At 44.3% G+C, this 21,996-nt stretch overlaps 1 protein-coding gene across 2 annotated transcripts in view; it reads right to left on the minus strand.

The window, feature by feature from the left end:
• LOC112107355 (E3 ubiquitin-protein ligase COP1) overlaps window positions 1–21,996 on the minus strand; it is a 216,343-nt gene that overhangs the window by 72,678 nt on the left and 121,669 nt on the right. For both annotated transcript variants that reach the window (XM_026655574.2, XM_026655573.2), the window contains exon 15: window positions 14,879–14,995. In XM_026655574.2, the coding sequence (XP_026511359.1) occupies window positions 14,879–14,995 (117 nt within the window). The remainder of the gene's footprint in view (window positions 1–14,878; window positions 14,996–21,996) is intronic.

A 21,996-nucleotide genomic window follows, 5' to 3' on the forward strand; every position in this document is an offset into this window, starting at 1 on the left:
TTGTTCCACAGATAACAAGGAAGCTCTCATTGAGCTCTCCAGGAGAAAGAGTTTAAAACAAGCCTCACTCTACCTGTATCCTCTTGAAGATGCAGCAACAGATTGAGTATCTAACAGAGATATGCCTCTCTCAAAGGCAAAAGAGGCACTGTCATTAAGTGGAACAGCTGCATAATAGAAGGGCCAACTTTTGAATCCCAGGGACTTGTTTCGGGGTAGCAGTAAATCCCAGTACCAGGGAAGTCACTAACAAATAAGAGGTTTTTTAATATCTAGCCAACTGGAGTGGAAAAAATGAGGGAGAAACGACAATTGCTTTACTACCTACACACAATGGTATCAAAACCGCACAGTGTACAAAGAGGAAACTGCAGGGGCTCCATTTCTCAGTCATGGAGGGTAAGAAGAAACTGAGGAATGGTTTTGCCCACTCTCCCTTTTATGTCCTTGGAGAGGGAGGCACAAGAGCATCCACTGTGCAGGCATGGCCCCAATGTACAAGCTCACGTACAAGAAAAAAATGTTACCAAGATAATACACATTTATGTAAGGTAAAACAATTGAAGACAGTCTGCAATGTACAGTAATTAGATTCTATCAAAGCATATACGACGGCGCAGATTTACAGTTGCACATGTAACCTTAGTTTTGACATTTCCTGATATTTGGCTGCCTAACCATGTAACTTTCAGGAAATGTTCTCAATGCAGCTTTTAGTGTGGAATTCTAGTAGAATCATCTTCCCTTAGAATTCTTACTATGCTTAAGTGCTCAGATAATGATAAAAATCTCTATAAAATATAGATATAATCTGTAGTAAACTAACTCTAGAATCAGCATATTGCAAACTCAGGGGCCACAGGCTTTACTAGCTCTGCACTAAGCTTCAGTGAAATGCAGCAAATGGTACACATTAAAACGCCTAAATGGGTACTGCACCTGAATAAGGAACTGGAGGAGTAAATTTGGGTCTAAGCAGCAGCCTATACAGCATAGTATTATGATACTAAATATATGATGTGTTGAAGCATTACAGAAGGTGCCATTCCATCAAGCAATTCCTTTGAGTAAATTGCTGGAAGACTCCCAAATGAAACTGCTGCCTTGGGAACTCCTAAAGTGGGAAAGCATTCTTCTCTCTAAGGGATACAGCAATAGCTGGTTGTGACAGCAATTTGGAAAAGAGTAATCTGAACTTGACTTTTCTATTCTTGAATTACAAGGTTCATTTCAATTTTAAATTTGAATAATTTTGTGACAATGACTAAATGACTTCAACTAAGGCCTGGTCTACACTAGGAGTTTATGTCGAATTTAGCACCGTTACATCGAATTAACTCTGCACCCGTCCACACCACGAAGCTATTTAGTTCGACATAGAGGTCTCTTAAATTCGACTTCTGTACTCCTCCCCAACGAGGGGAGTAGCGCTAAATTCAACATGGCCATGTCGAATTAGGCTAGGTGTGGATGGAAATCGACGCTAATAGCTCCGGGAGCTATCCCACAGTGCACCACTCTGACGCTCTGGACAGCAGTCCGAGCTCGGATGCTCTGACCAGCCACACAGGAAAAGCCCCGGGAAAATTTGAATTCCTTTTCCTGTCTGGGCAGTTTGAATCTCATTTCCTGTTTGGACATCGTGGTGAGCTCAGCAGCACTGGCAACGATGCAGAGCTCTCCAGCAGAGATGGCCATGCAATCTCAGAATAGAAAGAGGGCCCCAGCATGGACTGATCGGGAAGTCTTGGATCTGATCGCTGTGTGGGGCGATGAGTCCGTGCTTTCCGAGCTGCGATCGAAAAGACGGAATGCAAAGATCTACGAGAAGATCTCTAAAGCCATGGCAGAGAGAGGATACAGCCGAGATGCAACGCAGTGCCGCGTGAAAATCAAGGAGTGAGACAAGGCTACCAGAAGACCAAAGAGGCAAACGGACGCTCCGGATCCCAGCCCCAGACATCCCGTTTCTACGAGGCACTGCATTCCATCCTAGGTGCGGCCGCCACCACTACCCCACCACTGACCGTGGACTCTGAGGATGGGATATTGTCGACGGCCGCTTCCTCGGACATGTTAGTGGACGGGGAAGATGAGGAAGGAGATGAGGAGGACAAGGCAGTCGACAGCGCTTACAACGCTGATTTCCCCGACAGCCAGGATCTCTTCATCACCCTTACAGAGATCCCCTACCAACCGTCCCCAGCTGTTAACCCGGACACAGAATCAGGGGAAGGATCACTCAGTAAGTGTTTAAAACATCTAAACATTTATTTTTAACAGAACAGGAATATTAACAATGGGTTTTGCATGATTACTTTGCCCTTTGCGCTTAACTTTTCAGTCCCTGGCAGTGCAACTACTGAAAAAAATCTAACAATGTCCGGTTTAGCATGATTGTTCTGCCCAAGCCGCTCTACTGTTTAGTCCCTGCCAGTGCAGCTACAGTAAAATCCGGTCTATATGTCCGGGGATAGAGCTGAAATCCTCCAAGGACATCTCCACGAAGCTCTCCTGGAGGTAATTGGAAAGCCTTTGCATCAGGTTCCTGGGGAGAGCGGCCTTATTGGGTCCTCCGTAGTAGCAAACATTTCCGCGCCAGGAGACAAGCAAGTGCAGAGCATGGCGGCATACGGCCCTGGTCTTTGCAGGCTTTCCCGAAGCATCCTTTCTTTTTCCGTCTCTGAAATCCTCATCAGAGTGATGTCGCTCATGGTGACCTGCTTTGAATTAGGTAGGGGAATGTTAGTATTGGGACTGCTTGCCCATTCCTTTACAGAACTGTAACTGGCGGTTTACAGCCACGCGGTGGAGGCGGGAGAGGGGCGGCATACAGGGATCTTTCCCTGGGACAGCCGCGAGGGGGTGGGACAGGGGCAGAGTTCATGCTTGCCGGATTGCTGGCAGCAGGGACTGGCATTGCTTTCAATGTGAAAGGAGGCCAGTGCTACTATTAAAGTTTTAAGCAGCCACAAGTCTACGGCTTACCATGTCGGCCTGCTACACAAATTCCGGTGTCCTGCCCCGCTTCTATGAGCTGCACTGCAAGACCCCAGGCACTGAATGCGAAGGCCGAAAATTCGACCTTGTCCTGAGTGCGCATGTGATAGGTGCTGTGCATGGTCTTGTTCACAGAGAAAGACTATGTTCTTTGTTCACAACTAAATTTATCTTTCTGAGGAATTTTTCCCATTCCCACAGCTGCAACTGTCTCCCAACCTAGCCTGGCATCACACTCCCAGAGGCTAGCGCAGATTAGGCGTAGGAAGAAGAGGACACGGGAGGACATGTTCTCGGAACTTATGGTCTGCTCCCGAGCCCAGGCAGCCCAGCAGACCCAGTGGAGGGATAACTTGTCCCAAATGCACCGATCACACATGGAACGGGAGGAGAGGTGGCGGCAGGAAGACCAGCAGGCAACTCAAACGCTGCTTGGACTAATGAGGGAGCAAACGGACACGCTCCGGCGCCTTGTGGATGTTCTGCAGGACCGGAGGCAGGAGGACAGAGCCCCGCTGCAGTCTATCTGTAACCGCCCTCCCCTGCCACCAAGTCCCATACCCCCCTCACCCAAAGTCCAAAGAAGGAGGGGCGGCAGAGTCCGTGAAAACTCTCACTCCACCCCTGCAGACTGCTCTAGTACTAGAAGGCTCTCATTCCCCAAAATTTGACAAGTCCTTTCCTTCCCGCCTCACCCAAGCCCCCGTCCAAGTTTCATCCCCCAGTTTCATGTGTAGTTGCTAATAAAAAATACGTTTCTGTTAATTACTGTTTCCATCATGTTCTTTTGGAGGAGAGTCTGTCTGAAGGGGGGGGAAGGGGGTTGGTAATTGGACAGGACAGTCACCTTTAGCAGGGTACAGAGGCGGGGGCAGGTTCAGCAGCAGGGCACACACACAGTGCAGTCACTAGTTACCCTGGTCAGTCTGGGAGGTGGTTTTCATGTTCTGGGGGGGTGTGGGGGGGTTGCTCTGTGACTTTGTGTTGGGGGAGGGCAGTTAGAGATCTTATGCAGCGGTCCTTATCCTGGACCACAGAGCCACCGCAGCAGGGGATCTGTAACCGTCCTCCCCCTGCCACAAAGTCACATAGCCCCCCCACACACAGAGTCCCGATCAGGAGGGGTGGCAGGCTCCGTTGAAACAACCAGTCCACCACTGCGGAGCCTGTCATTCCTGGAGTTTAGAAGCGTCATTTGCATCACTACACTACACCCGCTCCCCACCACAGTCTGCGTCCCAGGTTTAAAACTTTCCCGCGAAAACAGTAATAAAGAAAACTGTGTTCATTAACAAAATTCAAGTGATTTTATTTTTAAACGTGTGTTGGAAGGGGGGGAACAGGGTATGTAACTGGAGAGGATACTGAACATTTAGTGGGTAAAGAAACGGGGGCAGGTTCAGCTTCTCTGTACACAAACTTAAAAGTCACAGGTTACCCTGTCACTCAGGAACCTAGCTTTCAAAGCCTCCCGGATGCACAGCGCGTCCCGCTGGGCTCTTCTAATAGCCCGGCTGTCTGGCTGGGCGTAATCAGCAGCCAGGCTATTTGCCTCAACCTCCCACCCCGCCATAAAGGTCTCCCCCTTGCTCTCACAGAGATTGTGGAGCACACAGCAAGCTGCAATAACAATGGGGATATTGGTTTCGCTGAGATAACAGCGAGTCAGTAAGCTTCTCCATCTCCCCTTGAGACGGCCAAAAGCACACTCCACCACCATTCTGCACTTGCTCAGCCGGTAGTTGAAGAGTTCTTTTTCAGTGTCCAGGGTGCCAGTATAGGGCTCCATGAGCCAGGGCATTAGCGGGTAGGCTGGGTCCCCGAGGATCACTATAGGCATCTCCACATCCCTAACAGTTATTTTGTGGTCCGGGAAGTAAATACCTTCCTGCAGCCGTCTAAACAGACCAGAGTTCCTGAAAACACAAGCATCATGAACCTTGCCCGGCCATCCAACGTTGATGTTTGTAAAATGTCCCCTATGGTCCACCAGTGCTTGCAGCACCATTGAAAAGTAGCCCTTTCTGTTAATGTACTGGCTGGCCTGGTGGTCCAGTCCCAGGATAGGGATGTGAGTTCCATCTATAGCCCCACCGCAGTTTGGGAATCCCATCGCGGCGAAGCCATCTATGATGACCTGCGCGTTTCCCAGGGTCACTACCTTTGAGAGCAGTACCTCAACGATTGCGTTGGCTACTTGCATGACAACAACCCCCACGGTAGATTTGCCCACGCCAAAGTGGTTCGCGACTGACCGGTAGCTGTCTGGCGTTGCAAGCTTCCACAGGGCTATGGCCACTCGCTTCTGGACAGTCAGGGCTGCTCGCATCTGGGTGTCATTGCGCTTCAGGGCAGGGGACAGCAACTCACAAAGTTCCATGAAAGTCCCCTTCCGCATGCGAAAGTTTCGCAGCCACTGGGATTCATCCCAGACCTGCAGCACTATGCGGTCCCACCAGTCCGTGCTTGTTTCCCGGGCCCAGAATCGCCGTTCCACAATATCAACATGACCCATTGCCACCGTGATGTCCTCGGCGCTGGGTCCCGTGCTTTCTGACAGGTCTGTGCCACTCTCAGACTTCAGGCCCTCACCGCGCTGCCGTAGCCTCCTTGCCTGATTTCTCTGCATCTGCCTCTGGGAAAGGTGGATGATAAGCTGCGAGGTGTTGACAACGGCCATAACTGCAGTGATGGTCGCAGCGGGCTCCATGCTCGCAGTGCTGTGGCGTCCGCGCTGTCACTGACCAGAAAAGTGCGCGAACTGATTTCCCGCCGGCGCTTTCAGGGAGGGAGGGCGGTAGTGATGGACGGATGACGACAGTTACCCAAAAGCACCCTCGACACATTTTTTTACCCAGAAGGCATTGGCGGCTCGACCCAGAATTCCAATGGGCAGCGGGGACTGCGGGAACTGTGGGATAGCTGCCCACAGTGCACCGCTTCCAATGTCGACGCTTTCCCCGTTAGTGTGGACTCACAAAGTCGCATTACTGTCCTTCGTGTGGACACATACGTTCGATTTTGTAATATCGATTCCACATTCGATTTAAGTAAAATCGAACTACTCTCGTAGTGTAGACATACCCTAAGTTGTAAGAAAATGTTCAGGAAAAGAGCAAAACAATTAACACATCAATTTCTGCTAATGACAGATTTATCCTTTTCTCTGGATAATCAAATTAAACTTTTCAAACTGATTTTATCATTGCACCCACTACTGGGATGAAACCTAGCAACTGTTTAACATTTCTCCAAACGGTTACACAATAGTTGTGTGTGAACCCTTTATGCTTCAGGATCTGTCCCACTGTGCATTTTAGTTTGGATAGTCTAATTACCTTCTCCAAACCTGATTAAGAACTCTGTGAAGCTCAAAAGCTTGTCACTTCCACCAACAGAAATTGGTCCAATAAAAGGTATTACCTCACCTACCTTGTCTTATATCCTGGGAACAACACAGATATAACACTGTAAACACAACAGTTAACGAGAAATAAACACTTTATCCAGCTGAAATTAGTGGGGGGGGGGGGGGAAGAGGGGAGGGTTTTTTGTTTAAACTAGGAGGAACATAATTACGCAAACTTTTAACTACTCTACTCTTCTGAAGAGTTCTTAAGGATCTAATGATCACAAGAGGTGACTACCTTCAACAATGTGGGAAACTGATTTGGTACTGACCATGGTAAGATTCATCTTCCGCATCATCTATGCTATTTCCTACACCATTTGGGCTTCTCCTTGGTGGTCTTCATTTGAAATGCTGGCTACAAATGAACCAGCTTTGCTATAAGTACAAGATAGTACAGTTTGGCTGCAACTCATGGTTTATAATTTAGCACCATGGATTGTGACACTATTGGTGCCATAAAAAGATTTTCAGCAAGTTCGTGTCAAGGCAGCAGTAGGTGCAAAATGGCAGTTGAAAGTAAGTAGAAACTTAATAATAAAGTACATTCTACAATTTATATGAGGGGAAGACTACTAAATATTGAAACTTTCAGAACACTGTGCTAAGAAAAATGGACCCAGTTTACTTTTAAGAGTAAGCAATATGTTAAAATATTCAAGGCAGATTTAGGTGAAACCACACACTTTCAGAAAAAACACAGATTTCCCTAAAACCAACAGAATCTGGACTCTCAGTATCCTTCAAGGGAAGGGTGAGGAAACAATGAGGATTCCTTCAACGAAAATAAGAACAAATGGGGTACTAGGGTTTCATCTGTTGGCTGTTTGATCACCTCAGTGGAATGAGTTAGTTTCGGTTTCCAAGAGGACAAGAGTCCACTTACCTAACCCACCACCAAAACTGGTATGCTTGTTGGTAGTTTCAGAGACTAAAGACTGGGTGCAGAAACTGAACACCCCAAAAGAACAACCCCTAGAGGTCAAGGCTGATGTACAGTGATGGGAAAACTCTGTACATCCCCATCCATATCTATTCTGCAGATGAAGAGTTCAGTCTACAATGTTACCAGTTTGGGACTTTCCAAGTGAGCTCAGTGCTTTACTGTCCTTTGTGCCTTTGAGAAATCTCTCCATAAATTCACAGAAAAAGGTGACTTGCACCTTAACTCCAATCTATCAACCTACTCCCACCCCAAACATACCATATGTCTGCTCACAATAGACGCTTTGGGAATCAATTTAGGTTTTCAATATAGCTAAGTACTTACCAGTGAGAGCCTATTAAGGTAAGAACTTTCTTTAACTGAAAAGCCTTCACATTCTCTTAGAAAAATCCCAATCTATCTTCTGGGTCATTAATATCACATTGCTCCTCCATTAATAGCTGGAAGTGACAAAGCAGTCGAAGCACACAAATCTAAAGCAGCCTGAAAGACTAGTTTTACAACATGACATTGGAGAAAGTCAGTGCTCCACTTATTGTGGTAATCAATATTCCACTGGATATGGATGGTCCAAGAAGTGGTCTGTCCTGGACATACAGTGCATTATCAGCTTCATTCAAGGCTGCTGAAGCAGCCAGATGTGGTCCTGAACTAGAAGTGCATCAGGACTTTTTGTTTACAGGATGGAGGTCTTCAGGAAGAGATAGGAGAATACTTGTAAATGAAAACAAAGCTACTGGCATAGCAACGTGTGTCTTGCATGTTCTAATATGAGCCATTATCACTGGCCTGGCATCCTGCATCTTCAGTTATACATCAACACCACTGCATAAGCGTTCATTTGATTTATAAATTTAAGAATTTAAGGCTATATTATTCAAAGTCTGCAAGTATCCTGAATTTGTGAGATACTGAAGACTGTTGACTGCATTCCGTTCCCTGCAGAGGCCTTCCATACTGTGACAGGCCCTCCTATCCTGAACGTTAGTCACTAAAGTACTCTTCTAGTCCTAGCTCATCTATTCTGTTCAGCACAACAGCAACCTGACAAACATGAACAAGCAAATAAAAGCCTAATAAGGTGAAGTTGCTCGAGTTTAGAAAAATCAAGGTGTTCTGAAGGCATTTCGAGCATGTACGTTTTCAGAGTACCACACAGCTTACAACAATTTTACTGTATTTGGGAAAGCTCAATTTTGAAAGTGGCTCTCTCTAGGCATGAGGCAGATGCCACAATCCCGAATATGCAGTTACTAGAGAATCCCAGTGATTCGTTTCCTCCTACTTTTCAGTTCCCTAGGAAACTGGTCTCTGGATTATGGGGCCCTCTAAAGACCCTAAAAGAGAGGACTGGCTACCTGACACCCCTTAAAAACCTAAAGAAGGAGATAATGATCTTGTGGTTAATGCAAAGTGGGAGATCTGGGTTCAAATCTTAGCTCTGCTACAACCTAGGGAAAGTCACTTCATCTTTTTGTGCCTCAGTTTCCCATCTCTAAAACGGGATAATACTTTCCTACCTCACAGGGATGCTGCAAGTATGAACTCAATGTTCTGAGGTGCTCAGATACTATGGTGACCATGGAGTAGATATGTAGAGAATGGACAATAAACAGACAGCCCTCTTCCCCCAGAAAACATAGAAAGGGAGGGGAGCACCTTTGCATAAGCGGAAAAGGGGTTCTTCGTTTAAGCTCACGTATAACCCTATGAACGTGCAGGTGCTGGTATGCTACCAACTCTTTCATATGGACTCTGAAGAGTTATATTTGTGCCTCTTGCATTAACAACATCCTGGATTTAAATAGCTCTACTATGGATTTAGACTCAATTTCCTCGGAAAGCAATCTTGCACATGATGCAGCGAGGGGAAAAAAAACATGCATTTGATAAACACGCAGGATAACAAAATTCACTTTTAATATCATCCCATTTTGACTACTATAGCATAAACCAATTCTTCATGCCTGGTAATAGGAACAAAAATGCTGTGAAAATGTTGCTTTGGAAATTTTTGACTAGAGGCACTAAAAAGAGTTAAATACAAACATTCCTTCCCCTGTGCCATTTCACCATATAATTGAATGAGAGAAGGAGCAGAACACAGCCGTTTAAGATGCAAGAGTGGTAGTGTTTTTTTGTTGTTGTTTGTTTTTCAAAATGGCCATGCTGTGTATTCAGAATAAGTGAGAAGGGAGAGGGGGTGCAGAGAAAGGGGCTGAGAAAATGCAGGATGGTTTATCGATTTTTGTAGGAAAGGGAGTCCTCATTGGACCGCACTGCTAAGAAACCTGTTTTCTACCTGTTGTGTAAAATCTTATCTGTTGGTATAGGGGACGTTAAAGGAAAGGTTCTTCCTGGGAAGTGTTCAAGTCCAGTATCATTGTGAGGTGAGAGGAATGGAGGAGGAGGAGAAGAAAGGGCAAGAAACTACAAATGGATAGGACAAAAAGGTGAGAGACCTGCTGATGGCTACAGTCTGTGAGGCTTACTGCTAGGCTGTTGGTGGGCTGAGACCACTACCGATCATGCTGACCAAGAACTGTCTGATTGTTTCCTTGTAATCTCATTCACCTGTATCCATGTGTTACCTAATCTTAGATTGTAAACCTATTCCTCCAAAGAGCTGTCTTTGTTCTGTATTTGTAAAGCACCCAGCACAATGGGATTGTGGTTCATGGCTAAGACTCTTAGGCACAAGGGTAATACAAATACATAATAATGCCAACAGGAGACCATTCTAGTGTCAAGAGCTAGGAATCAAGTAATTTTGATGGCTTGATCTCTATACTACATATGGGAAATAAAGGGTCAATGGTAGCTGTTAACAGCAGTACAGTACTATTTTATTCTCACCATGCTATCAGCTATATTTAGCTCGCTGAAGTTAACAGACAGCCTAGCCGCACTGAAACTGGACAAGCTGAACAATAATCTAGTTGCAAATTGCATACGTTTTCAGTTAACTTGTTTTTCTAAGATGTGCTTCTGGAAAATATATGGGCAGAAGGCATCAGTGTGCTACTGCTGGGGCAGAATAACAACTTTGGTCATGATTTAAATCTTTTTTTAAAAAAGAGGAAGAGACGACAAAATGACCTGCATTTTGTATTCGGCAGTGGTTACAGTTTATACTGCAGAATGTTTCAACTCAATAAGCATGCAAATAGAATATTTTATTAAAATCAGAGAGCTTGGATCTTTCCCTCTTTAAATGCCCTTTCCCCTGTGGCAGATCCTGTCAGGTTGCAGTTAAACAGTTTCTTACCTCCTCCATCCGCCATGGTGAGGCTGTGCTTTTAAGAGATATATTTCATAAATCTGAAACCCAAGTCCTACATCAAGCAGATTTCCTCTCTCTGATATAGTTTGTTCTAGTTTATCTTGTCAAAATGAGCTTTAGGTGATGCTTTCAGAGAACCAACAATCCAACGAACACAACAACAACAAATCACATCAGCATTAGCCAGTTGGGAGCCACATGTACTTCTCCAGGGCACCTAATGTGAACTTAGTTCAATACTCGATATGGAAGCAGAAGTGCTTGTAAGTAAATATTCTATATTTATGGAATATAATTATATAACACCTTTCATCAAAGATATCTCAAAATCGGTACAGCCTGCTAGGTCCCACAACACCCCTTTCCTGTAGCTATTATTCCCACTAGATAAAACGAGGCACAGGGGGCATCAGAGTCTAGTGCACAAGTGACAGAGCCACACTCTGTTCTGACTCTCAGTGCATAGTTCTGCCTACCAGACCACATGTCGTCCTTTTAGAAATGACCATTAAGTCATCTGCTTCTATTTTCTTCTCTTGTCACCAATTAAGGGAGAGAGCCAGGACAAGAGCTCAATACAAAGGATTGTTCTGCATCAAAAGGAATTGTATGATATGAACTACAATGGGCAGACTAGCAGAGTCAGCAGAGTTTTATCAGTAAGTAAACAGTAGCCAAAGCTATTAGAGCAGAGAGCCCTAATTCACAGTGACTGTGCCAAAAAGTTTGCTGTCTGGCCTCTGACCAGAATCAAATCACCTCAGTACTTCAGTACATTCCTTTTATTTGGTGATCGATACAGATTGCATAAACACAAAGCACATGGGTGCAAGTTTCCTTTATGCATGCCCCCACACCAGACTTCATTAAGGATACATTGGATTGCAAGTAATATGCACCTCAAGCAAGGACTAGGTAGCTTTAACAAAAATTGATGCTAAACACAAATTCCAAGAAATATAGTGAAGATTGTACTTCGCAAACAAGGGATCTAAACCACCTTAACGTTCCCCCCCCCCCATAGAGTCTTCAGCCTATAATCTACTCAGCATACATGAAGAGAATTGAAAACGTGCTCCACACCACATTGGTCTTATAATTTGCTTCATCCATTTAGGTCTCCAGTATCAAGCATGAAGCTCTGTCACCACACAAACCTTTGCTCTTCTCCTGAAAACGTTCTAATTCAGTTGTTCTCAAACTGTGGTATGCATATCGCTGATAACAGGTGGGTTAGAAAACCCCACTAGTATATCACCAGTAGAAGGATCCTTCATAACTACACTGATTAAAATCATAAAGGTGGTATTGCAAAGTACTCTGGAGTTTTAGATATGGGATGCGGACTCTTGAAGCTTGAGAACTGCTGCTCTAATTTCATGATCTGAGTTCATGAAGTTGGTATATAGAGGCACACTGTGTTTCATGTTTAACACATGCATAATTGGCTGTTACATGAGCTCTCAGTCCTGTAAGGTGCATAACATTTCCCCCCCTCCCTGTGTGAGGCATTGCAAACAAAAAAGTATCAGAGGAAAAGTAATGGAATGTGAGTCCTGGAGTAGGATTTCTGCTCATATAATTTTAAAAGAATACTGTACAAAATTCTACTGCATGTGTAATACCATAAAGTATTGGCTATTTTGTTACAAATTAATTATACAATTGAAAGGTAACTGAAACATCAATTTACCTAACAGGAAAAAAACCTGCCATGAATGTATATGGGGTTGAGGAGAGAGATGCTGTATTTTACATAATGGTAGCCCATTACTTTAGCTCTCAGTCAATGAGTGTGTTTTACAGACAGTCTTAGGTTCCCACAGGGTGCTGAGAGTGATGGCAAAATGGGATTGTATGTTTTTGATCTGCCATTTCTTTCAAAGGGGGTTTCATCTCCAATACTGCTCTCTTGAAGGCTTTTTTATTATTCCCTTATTAGTTTTACAGCCTAAAAGCAGCTCTAAAACTGTTACATTTATAACCTACATTTCCTTCCTTCTAAAATAAAATTTGTAAGCATTATAAAAATTATTTGAAATTGGTATATGCAAGGGAAATGAGAGAAAAAATAACTATCCCTTTGCCTACCCAATACAATGAACTGTATGCACAGCCTGTTTCTGCACTTAACATCGAAATTGTTTCACTGTAAAGTTTAAAAATGGGTTCCTGAACTTATTAAATTATTCTATTCTGTCATCTATTCCATCAATTATTTTCATACAAGTTGGTGACTGCAAGATCTATTAGAAGTGCTTTTATGGGCAAGTCATTCCCATCATTTCAGTGCCTCCACAAGATTCTTATAGCAAATCATTAAGTGGCCAGATATCCATTTTAACTTGGATTAATAGACAACTCCCCCAAGTACCAAGCAGAATTTGACACATCGATCTCAACTTATACCTTCCCCACCCCCAGCTACTTTTCCCCATTATTAATGCCATTTTGCTCCACAGCATTTTAGTCAAACCTTTCTGCTACTCTCAAAATGCAGAGTCATTTAAAAATCTCCAAATAATTCCAACACGTTACTGCCTCTTAATCCAATCTTGCTCGTAGGATGACAGTCCAGTATGGCTTATGGAACAGTTTAAACTGCTTTAATGCCACATCTTGCAGTATTAACATTTTTCCTAGATTTTGATCTAGTTTTCATCTGTGCTTTGTAAGTTTAGGCCCCAGTGCATTTTAGATAAATGGCAATCATGGTTATCTGATTTAACAGGAAAAAATGCTGGTGCTTGATGTCTTTTACACCTATATTTTAATCGCAGCTGTTCCATTTGTCAGTGGTGATTCTTGCACTCATTTCCCTAATCTCTTTCATAAAGAATCCTTTACATTCTAATACTGCTGATTAATATTGTAATTCAATTCTATTTTTGCATGTAGTTTACTAAACCTGTGAGATTACCTTTATCAAGCAAATCAATATTTTACACACTCCAACTTCAATCCATTTTTGCAGCGCATCAAAAATTCATTTTTTTTCCTTCTTAAGAGTCACAATCTAAGCAAAGCCTGCCTGGAATTGTGAATTTTTAATGAGATGGCAAACTGTTGATAAAAACATGGTATTTAAATATCTCCAAAAGTTCAGAGTGTACAAAACATTGGAAATTCTTGTTACAAGTGCATTAAAACCACAAGAAGGAAGGAAATGTAGAGTTATTTTTATGCCAATGAAACAGTTGTGGGCACCGCATGTTGTTTTCAGCCATTTCCAGGTACAATAATAAATTAGGTTTACACACTCCTCAAAACTACATCCGTTTTGAAGTTCTAGTGAGGTCATCAACTTAAACTATTTTAAAGCAGTGTCATTTCCTGCCCACAGTGTTGCCACTATAAAGTCTCAGTTAGCCAAGATCCCTCTTTTGGCCCAGAGGACCAGAAACAGGAGAATGGTAGTGGTAGGAAGAGAGCGTAAAACTCCAGATGTTGGATGAATACATTAAACCTATGCCTCACAGGGCATCTGAGATGCAACCACAACTGCACCCCTAGTTCTGTATTATTTACAGAGCCTCACATACAGTGATACATAGCTGCAACCATTCATCAGGCAAGAAATACAAAATAATTAAGTGTAATAAAGTATCTCTTAAGACTGGGGGATATTAGTTTCTCATAGTGGCTTAGTGTTTGTGTAGACAAGCCATTACATAACAGCAAGCTGAGGTAGGAATCTACCTCACATTAGCCTGCCGCCACCTAACTGTCCATGTGCTGCCTGCTGATGCATGCTAAGAGTTTGTTGGAGCACTATGATCTAGTCCTCTTAGATGGGACTAGCTCAAAGCACATTAACAAGCTGTTAACACATCCGCAGGTGCACATAGATAATTAGGTGGCAGCTGGCTACTGCAAGGCAGATTCACTGCCTAGCGTGCCATGGTCTAATTGGCCCTGTACAGAAGGCCTTAGTTTCTTCATAGGTCAGACTTTTCAAGAGATCTCCGCTTCCATTTAAGTATCAAAATTATTGAGCAGATTTTCAAAAAGCTTGCCACTTCAGTGTCAAAATGGCAGCCTGCTGGGCGCAAAGCACTCGTAGAAATCCAACCCCAGTTGTGAGATCTGAGCAATTGAAAATCTGGCCCAGGAGTCTTTTGAAGAATCTGGCCTCAGAGGGGTATCTTGTTTGGTTGGAAATAGGAATAGTCAGAAACTTGAGGAATTCTGCTCTTTCCCTACCCCTTCTGTTCCTCTATAAAACACACTGGTTACCTACCTGCACAGCCAAAAGCCAGATGGTATCTAGAAGAGGGGCTGAATTTGACACAACACACATTAGCCTTGGCCTCAATACTTGCAACTGAATTATCCAAGTTGGTAGACCACAGCTTCACTGAGGAAGAAACAAAACAAGAGAGGCAGAAATGAGTAAGTGAGGCTGAAAATGCTTTTTGAAAGATTTAAAAACATGGTCAGTACTCAAATAGGTTCCCACAGAAACTCATCACACACTTGCTTGTAGGGATTTTCATGAATATTAATATTTTTGAGAGGGTGAACAAAATTAGTGGGTACTAAAAGGCAGCTTTTGGTTGATGGATCAATTTTCAGCACATTCTCAAGCACAACAGTAGTTTACCACTTCTACACACTCGATATAAACAATATCACAGGATTCAAGCCTGCATTCTTGTGGAGTTTGGAACTTCATGCAGGTGTCTAGCTGCATACTGTAATCACAGTATGCCCAAGGCTACCGGACCGCAGGCTTGTACAACCAAAAGCAATGAGGCTGAGATTCTACCTACTCTTGGTCATCCAGCTGTGCTCTGAAGAACCCCTGCTCAGTGTGCTCAGTTGTAACCACTCTGCATAGATTTCATTTAAATGTACCTGTAAGCACAACTAGTAAGAACAATTTGTTTTCCATTCTTCAAAGATTGGTACCAGGAGGAAAAAAAGCTGCACCGGGGTATAACCTGTCACTACTTTTTATTGTTACATTTCAATTCAATCCACGTGAATGATTATTGTGTAGAGGTAAATATAAATAAAGATTAATCTGTACTGGACTACTCTAGAAGGGGAAATGGTATACGCAAACACCCACGTACATGTGATTGTATTTTATGCCTGCTTAGACAGGCCTCTTTCACAAATTCGAAGCGATGGAGAGTCTTTGAGGCCCTTCAGCTTTTTCCCTTAATAGCTTCATGTACACATTTAAGGTACATATTTAAACCCACAAAGATAAGGCATATTAAGCACTATCCACCCAGTCAACCGTGAACTTTAAGGAAGGTTATACACTGCAAATTGTGGGCTAACTCACAGCTTTGCCAGGAGCGCAGAGGAAGGGGTGTTGTGTTGTTGCGCTCTCCCAGGAGCAGCCCGGGAAGCAGACTATACCTCCTGATTTCCCCCTTTTGCTCTAGTGGGGGATAAGACAACTACGTATTGGATAGTAGCTATGCAGAGAGGCTGTTCTCCCCAAACAGTGTATGAAAACAGACAGGGTTCACATAGATTTGCATGTGACAGGTCCTCTATAGACAGATATCCCTCCTCTGTATGGAAGGGGTACTCTGGTGCCTCTGTGGAGGGGAAGGGGAGAGGGCTGGCCAGGAGGAAGGTGGGGAAAAAACACCACTCTGCTTTGGCTCCAAGAAAGATACACAAAAATATTGCTATAGCCCAAGTCTATTAGCTATTACCCATATTACCCCACTCCCCAGGAGCTTCAGGGGAGGAGGAGAGACATAGCCTCTGGACAGATGCCTATAGAACCACTAAGCTTGGGGACAGCTTATCCTCAGGAAGGGTAGTGGACTCTTCCCCTCCCCCCTTTATTTATTTTAATACTTCACATGAAGGAAGGGGAGGGAGTGCTGCTCCTTGCCTGCCCTAATTCTGGCCATCTTTGGAGGACAGTTTCAAAGATGTGAGAGAAATAGCAATGCTTGGAGCATATTGATGCATCCTTTAAAAACAGCACAGTGGGAATATGTGACAGATGTCTGGAGCCATTACAAAGTATCACATATACCCATCAAACACAGACGTTGATACATACTACATCTGCATACAAGAATTATGAAAAAAGAGCTAAATTACATGCAGCTATCAGTTTCCAGACAGTAATAATCCATTCTCTTATTTACCAAACATCTAGTATACATTATAAACAACCAGCTACATTAAAAATAATTAACAGCTTTGCAAGGATGGCCTGGACCTTCTCTTGCTCCAAGTGATTCCAGATGAGGCACTAGGTCATTTAGTGTCAGGGGGTAGGAGAGAATTTTTCAAGCAAATAAAAGCTTTAGCTTCTCGCTTTAAAGAAGAGATGCCAACAGAAGCTCAGTGTATGTCGCAGTGACAGCAGAGGACATTAGCATTATTGATCTGATGGCACAGGAAGCAAGTAATTCTGATTTCTGTGGTTTAAAAAAAAAAAAAAGTAATGCCAGCAGATAATGCTCCTTAGATTGAAAGCTATAGGGTCTATGGGTATTTGTGGGAGTCAAATAAACATACAGCTCATAGTAGTGCCCCTCGCAAATGTATGTCCTATGCAGCCACGTGTTTTGAATACTCTTTAGGCAGCCTTCCAACTAAGTTCTACAAGTTAGAAACTGTGTTCAATATGGGTAATTCTTTTTGGCACCACATCAATATAATGAGCAGATACTTGATCTTAATTTTGTAACAAATAAATCAGGGGCTCAGTTTTCAGCACACTAGCCTTTCACCTTTGCACAATGTTATTCAAATCATCTTCAGATCACAAAGAGTAGAATGATCTTGGTGAGCTCATCTGCTGTTTAATCAATATGGGTGCTCATAAAAACCAACATGAAATTTGTTACAAGTGGTAGGCCAGGGTTAGATTCCACAGCAACTTCCATGACCACATAGCTGTGGAACATACAGGGCTCTGATTAGAGCAGTGCTATCAGCTTTTTGGTGATTTCCTCCCCCCTACCCACTCCTGCCCCCTAACTTTAAAAAACATAAAACCACATGACAAGTCACATTTTAGCTGGAAATAAATGTGTATACAGCAGGTTCATAAACTCTGGTTGTATGAATTTTGCTTCACTTACTGTGAATTTTAGCAGTTTTGTTGAGACTGAGGTGGTAATTATAAAACATACAGATGCCCTGATAACACTTAGAACTGTGCTGATGAGGCAAAACTACCCTATGAGATCAACTGTTCTTAAAACATGCTTTGCCTAATTTTGTTGCTGCCGAGAGCTGCATCCCTCCATGTGGCCAAGCATCCACACCTCACAAAACAAACAAGATGATGTCTGGGAAGCAGCTCTTGGTTTAAATTGGTTTAATTTTATCAAGTTTCTGTTTAATTGATTGGCGCTTTGGTTCAAATGCTCATTAGTTTATAAATTAACCTACTATGGGTCAGAGCTTTGGACAAACACTCCGTAAGAGAGGAAGCTATTCACTGCAGTAGTTGAAAGGAACATTCATCTACATTATGAACATTAGCGAATATTCTTCACAAAACATTCATAATATCGAACAGTCATTTTATTTATATATAAAATACACCAGGTAATATGATTTTGCTATAAGACACAGTATCACCGAGCCCATTCTCTAAAATTAGTCCATTTGTCTATCAATTTCTACACTCAGCATACACTACAGGAGGATGCTTCCATCATCCCATATGCAGACATTGCTTTAGGTCAATGTATTAAGTTATGAGATGAGAACAGTTCTCTCGTCTCACATAGTCACTCTCTCTATAAACTATTACAACATTTATTTACTTTTCCATGGCATTCTTGGTAGTATCTGAGCACCCCACAAACAATGAATATAGCCATAAAACCCCTGTGAAGTAGGCAATTATCCTCCTTTTATAAACTGGAAAACTGAGGCATGAAAGATTAACCTGATTTTCAGAAGCAATGTGCACCTAAAATTTCAATTGAAATTATTTTCAAAAATGGAGCTCCCACTAAAGCCCCAAGTGACTTGTTCAAGGTTAAATACAATGTCCTTGATAGAGCTGGAAACAGAACACTGATCTTTTGATTCCCAAGACAACGCCCTAACTACCAGGCCACCGTTCCTTTCCATGGACCCAATTCTGCAAACCTGAACTAACTCGCTCAGTTCACTACAACTAATCAACATGTTTAAGTATGTGCAGAACTGCCGCCTATTCATTATTTCTATATCTAGATGGAGGAGAGAATATTTTACCTTCACTAATTCACATTATGAGAAACCAGTTCACATAGATGCCTTAAATTCTTCTCCAAACTCATGAGACAATGAAAATGAAAAGCAACCTCCCACTGAGCTCTCAAGCGTACTGGAATTTTGTAGGACAATCAGCATTTCAGTTTGATCGGGGCATCTGATTGCCAAGCCTAGAAATATTCCACACACAGGCACTCTGCCCAGCCAAATAACCTGTAGTTTAGGGTGAAAGAACAAACAGCTAGAGACAAGTTCTGATCTTCTTACCTGTGAATGCCGTTTATGGGCTCATCTACGTGAACAATTAGACAACAGCAAGCTGAGTTGTGAATCTACTCCACACTAGCCTGCCAGAGTCTAGCTGTCCACATGTACCCTGCTGGCACATGTTAAGTTTATTAGAGCACTTTGACTTCAAAGCACTCTAAGGCCTGGTCTACACTAGGCGTTTATGTCGAATTTAGCACCGTTAAATCGAATTAACCCTGCACCCGTCCACACCACGAGGCTATTTAGTTCGACATAGAGCTCTCTTTAAATCGATTTCTGTAATCCTCCCCAACGAGAGGAGTAGCGCTAAATTCGAAATGGCCATATCGAATTAGGCTAGGTGTGGATGGAAATCGACGCTAATAGCTCCGGGAGCTATCCCACAGTGCACCACTCTGTTGATGCTCTGGACAGCAGTCCGAGCTCGGATGCTCTGACCAGCCACACCCCGGGAAAATTTGAATTCCTTTTCCTGTCTGGGCAGTTTGAATCGCAGTTTCTGTTTGGACACCGTGGCGAGCTCAGCAGCAGTGGCAAAGATGCAGAGCTCTCCAGCAGAGATGGCCGTGCAATCCCAGACTAGAAAGAGGGCCCCAGCATGGACTGATCGGGAAGTCTTGGATCTCATCGCTGTGTGGGGAGATGAGTCCGTGCTTGCCGAGCTGCGCTCCAAAAGACGGAATGCAAAGATCTACGAGAAGATCTCTAAAGCCATGGCAGAGAGAGGATACAGCCGAGATGCAACGCAGTGCCGCGTGAAAATCAAGGAGCTGAGACAAGGCTACCAAAAAACCAAAGAGGCAAACGGACGCTCCGGATCCCAGCCCCACACATCCCGTTTCTACGAGGCACTGCATTCCATCCTAGGTGCGGCCGCCACCACTACCCCACCACTGACCGTGGACTCTGAGGATGGGATATTGTCCGCGGCCGGTTCCTCCGACATGTTAGCGGACGGGGAAGATGAAGAAGGAGATGAGGAGGACGAGGCAGTCGACAGCGCTGGCACCGCTGATTTCCCCGACAGCCAGGAGCTCTTCATCACCCTCACAGAGATCCCCTACCAACCGTCCCCCGCCGTTACCCCAGACACAGATTCAGGGGAAGGATCAAGCAGTAAGTGTTTTAAATATCTTAACATTTATTTATAACAGAACTTGCATATTTTAAATATTAACAATAGCTAAAGTGCTTTCAAGTATGTAAACTTTTATTTATAACAGAACAGGAAGATTTGAAATATTAACAATGGGTAAAGTGCTTCTAAACATGTAAACAGGAAAGTGCAACAAAAAGGGGAATCTGAACAAAGGGTATCATGATTACTGTGTCTTTGGCCGCTTCAATGTATAGTCCGAACCATTTTAAGAAAATTCAACAATGTCCGCTTCATGATTACACTGCCCAAGACGCTCCACTCTTTTGTCCCTCCAAGGGCACCTAACCCAAAAACTGGTCGATGTGTCCGGGGATAGAGGCGAGATCCCCCGGGGAGAACTCCTCATAGGCCTCCTGCAGGTGTCTTTCCAGCCTAATTATCAGGTTCTTTGGCAGGGAGAGCTTATTAGGCCCCCCGTGGTATGACACGTTTCCCTGCCACAACGCCAGCAGGTATTCGGGGATCATGGCCTTGCACAGCATAGCAGCAAATGGCCCCGGTTTCTGCAGGCTGTCCCGAAGCATCTTCTCCTTCTGGCTCTCCGAGACCCTCAGGAGGGTGATGTCTGGCATGACGCCCTGCTTTGAATTAGGTAGGGGAAAGTTAGTATTGGGACTGCTTGCCCGTTCCTTTGCAGAACTGCAACCGCCGGTTTACAGCCACGCGGTTTACAGCCGCGAGGGGCTGGGACAGGGGCAGAGTTCATGCTTGCAGGATTGCTGCCAGCAGAGACTCGCATTGCTTTCTATGTGAAAGGAGGCCAGTGCCACTCTTAAAGTTTTAAGCAGCCACAAGTCTACGGCTTACCATGTTTGCCAGCTAGACAAAGTCCGGTGTCCTGCCCCGCTCCTCAGCTCGCCACAGCAAGACCGCGGGCACTGTAGGCGAGGGCCGAAAATTCGATCTTGTCCTCAGTGCGCGTGTGATAGGTGCTCTGCATGGTCTTGTTCACAGAGCAAGACTATGTTCTCTGTTCACAGATACATTGATCTGTCTCAGGAATTCACTCCCTTTTTCCAATTCCCACAGCCACATCTGCCCAGAGGCTAGCGCACATTAGGAGGAGGAAGAAGAGGACACGGGAAGACATGTTTGCTGAGCTAATGGGATGCTCCCGAGCACAGGCAGCCCAGCAGACACAGTGGAGGGAGAACTTGTCCCAAATGCACTGGGCAAACATGGAACGGGAGGAGAGGTGGCGACAGGAGGACCAGCAGGCGACTCAAACGCTGCTTGGACTAATGAGGGAGCAAACGGACACGCTCCGCCGCCTTGTGGATGTTTTGCAGGACCGGAGACAGGAGGAGAGAGCCCCGCTGCAGTCTCTCTCTAACCGCCCTGCCCCGCCACCAAGTCCCATACCCCCCTCACCGAAAGTCCAAACACGGAGGGGCAGCAGGGGCCGTGAAAACTTTCACTCCACCCCAGCGGACAGCTATAGCAGTAGAAGGCTCTCATTCCCCAAAATCTGAAAAGTCCTTTCCTACCCGCCTCACACAAGACCCCGTCCAAGTTTCACCCCCCCGTTCCATGTGTGGTTGTTAATAAAAAATACGTTTCTGTTCATTACTGTTTCCATCCTCTTCTTTTGGAGGAGAGTCTGTCTGAAGGGGGGGGGAAGGGGCTTGGTAATTAGACAGGACAGTCACCTTTAGCAGGGGGCAGGCCCAGCAGCAGGGCACATACACAGTGCAGTGACTAGTTACCCTGGTCAGTCTGGGAGGCGG

This window comes from Terrapene carolina, unplaced genomic scaffold, assembly GCF_002925995.2.
Source record: "Terrapene carolina triunguis isolate 2854851 unplaced genomic scaffold, T_m_triunguis-2.0 Scaffold210, whole genome shotgun sequence".
In the NCBI taxonomy this organism is placed as follows: domain Eukaryota; kingdom Metazoa; phylum Chordata; order Testudines; family Emydidae; genus Terrapene; species Terrapene triunguis.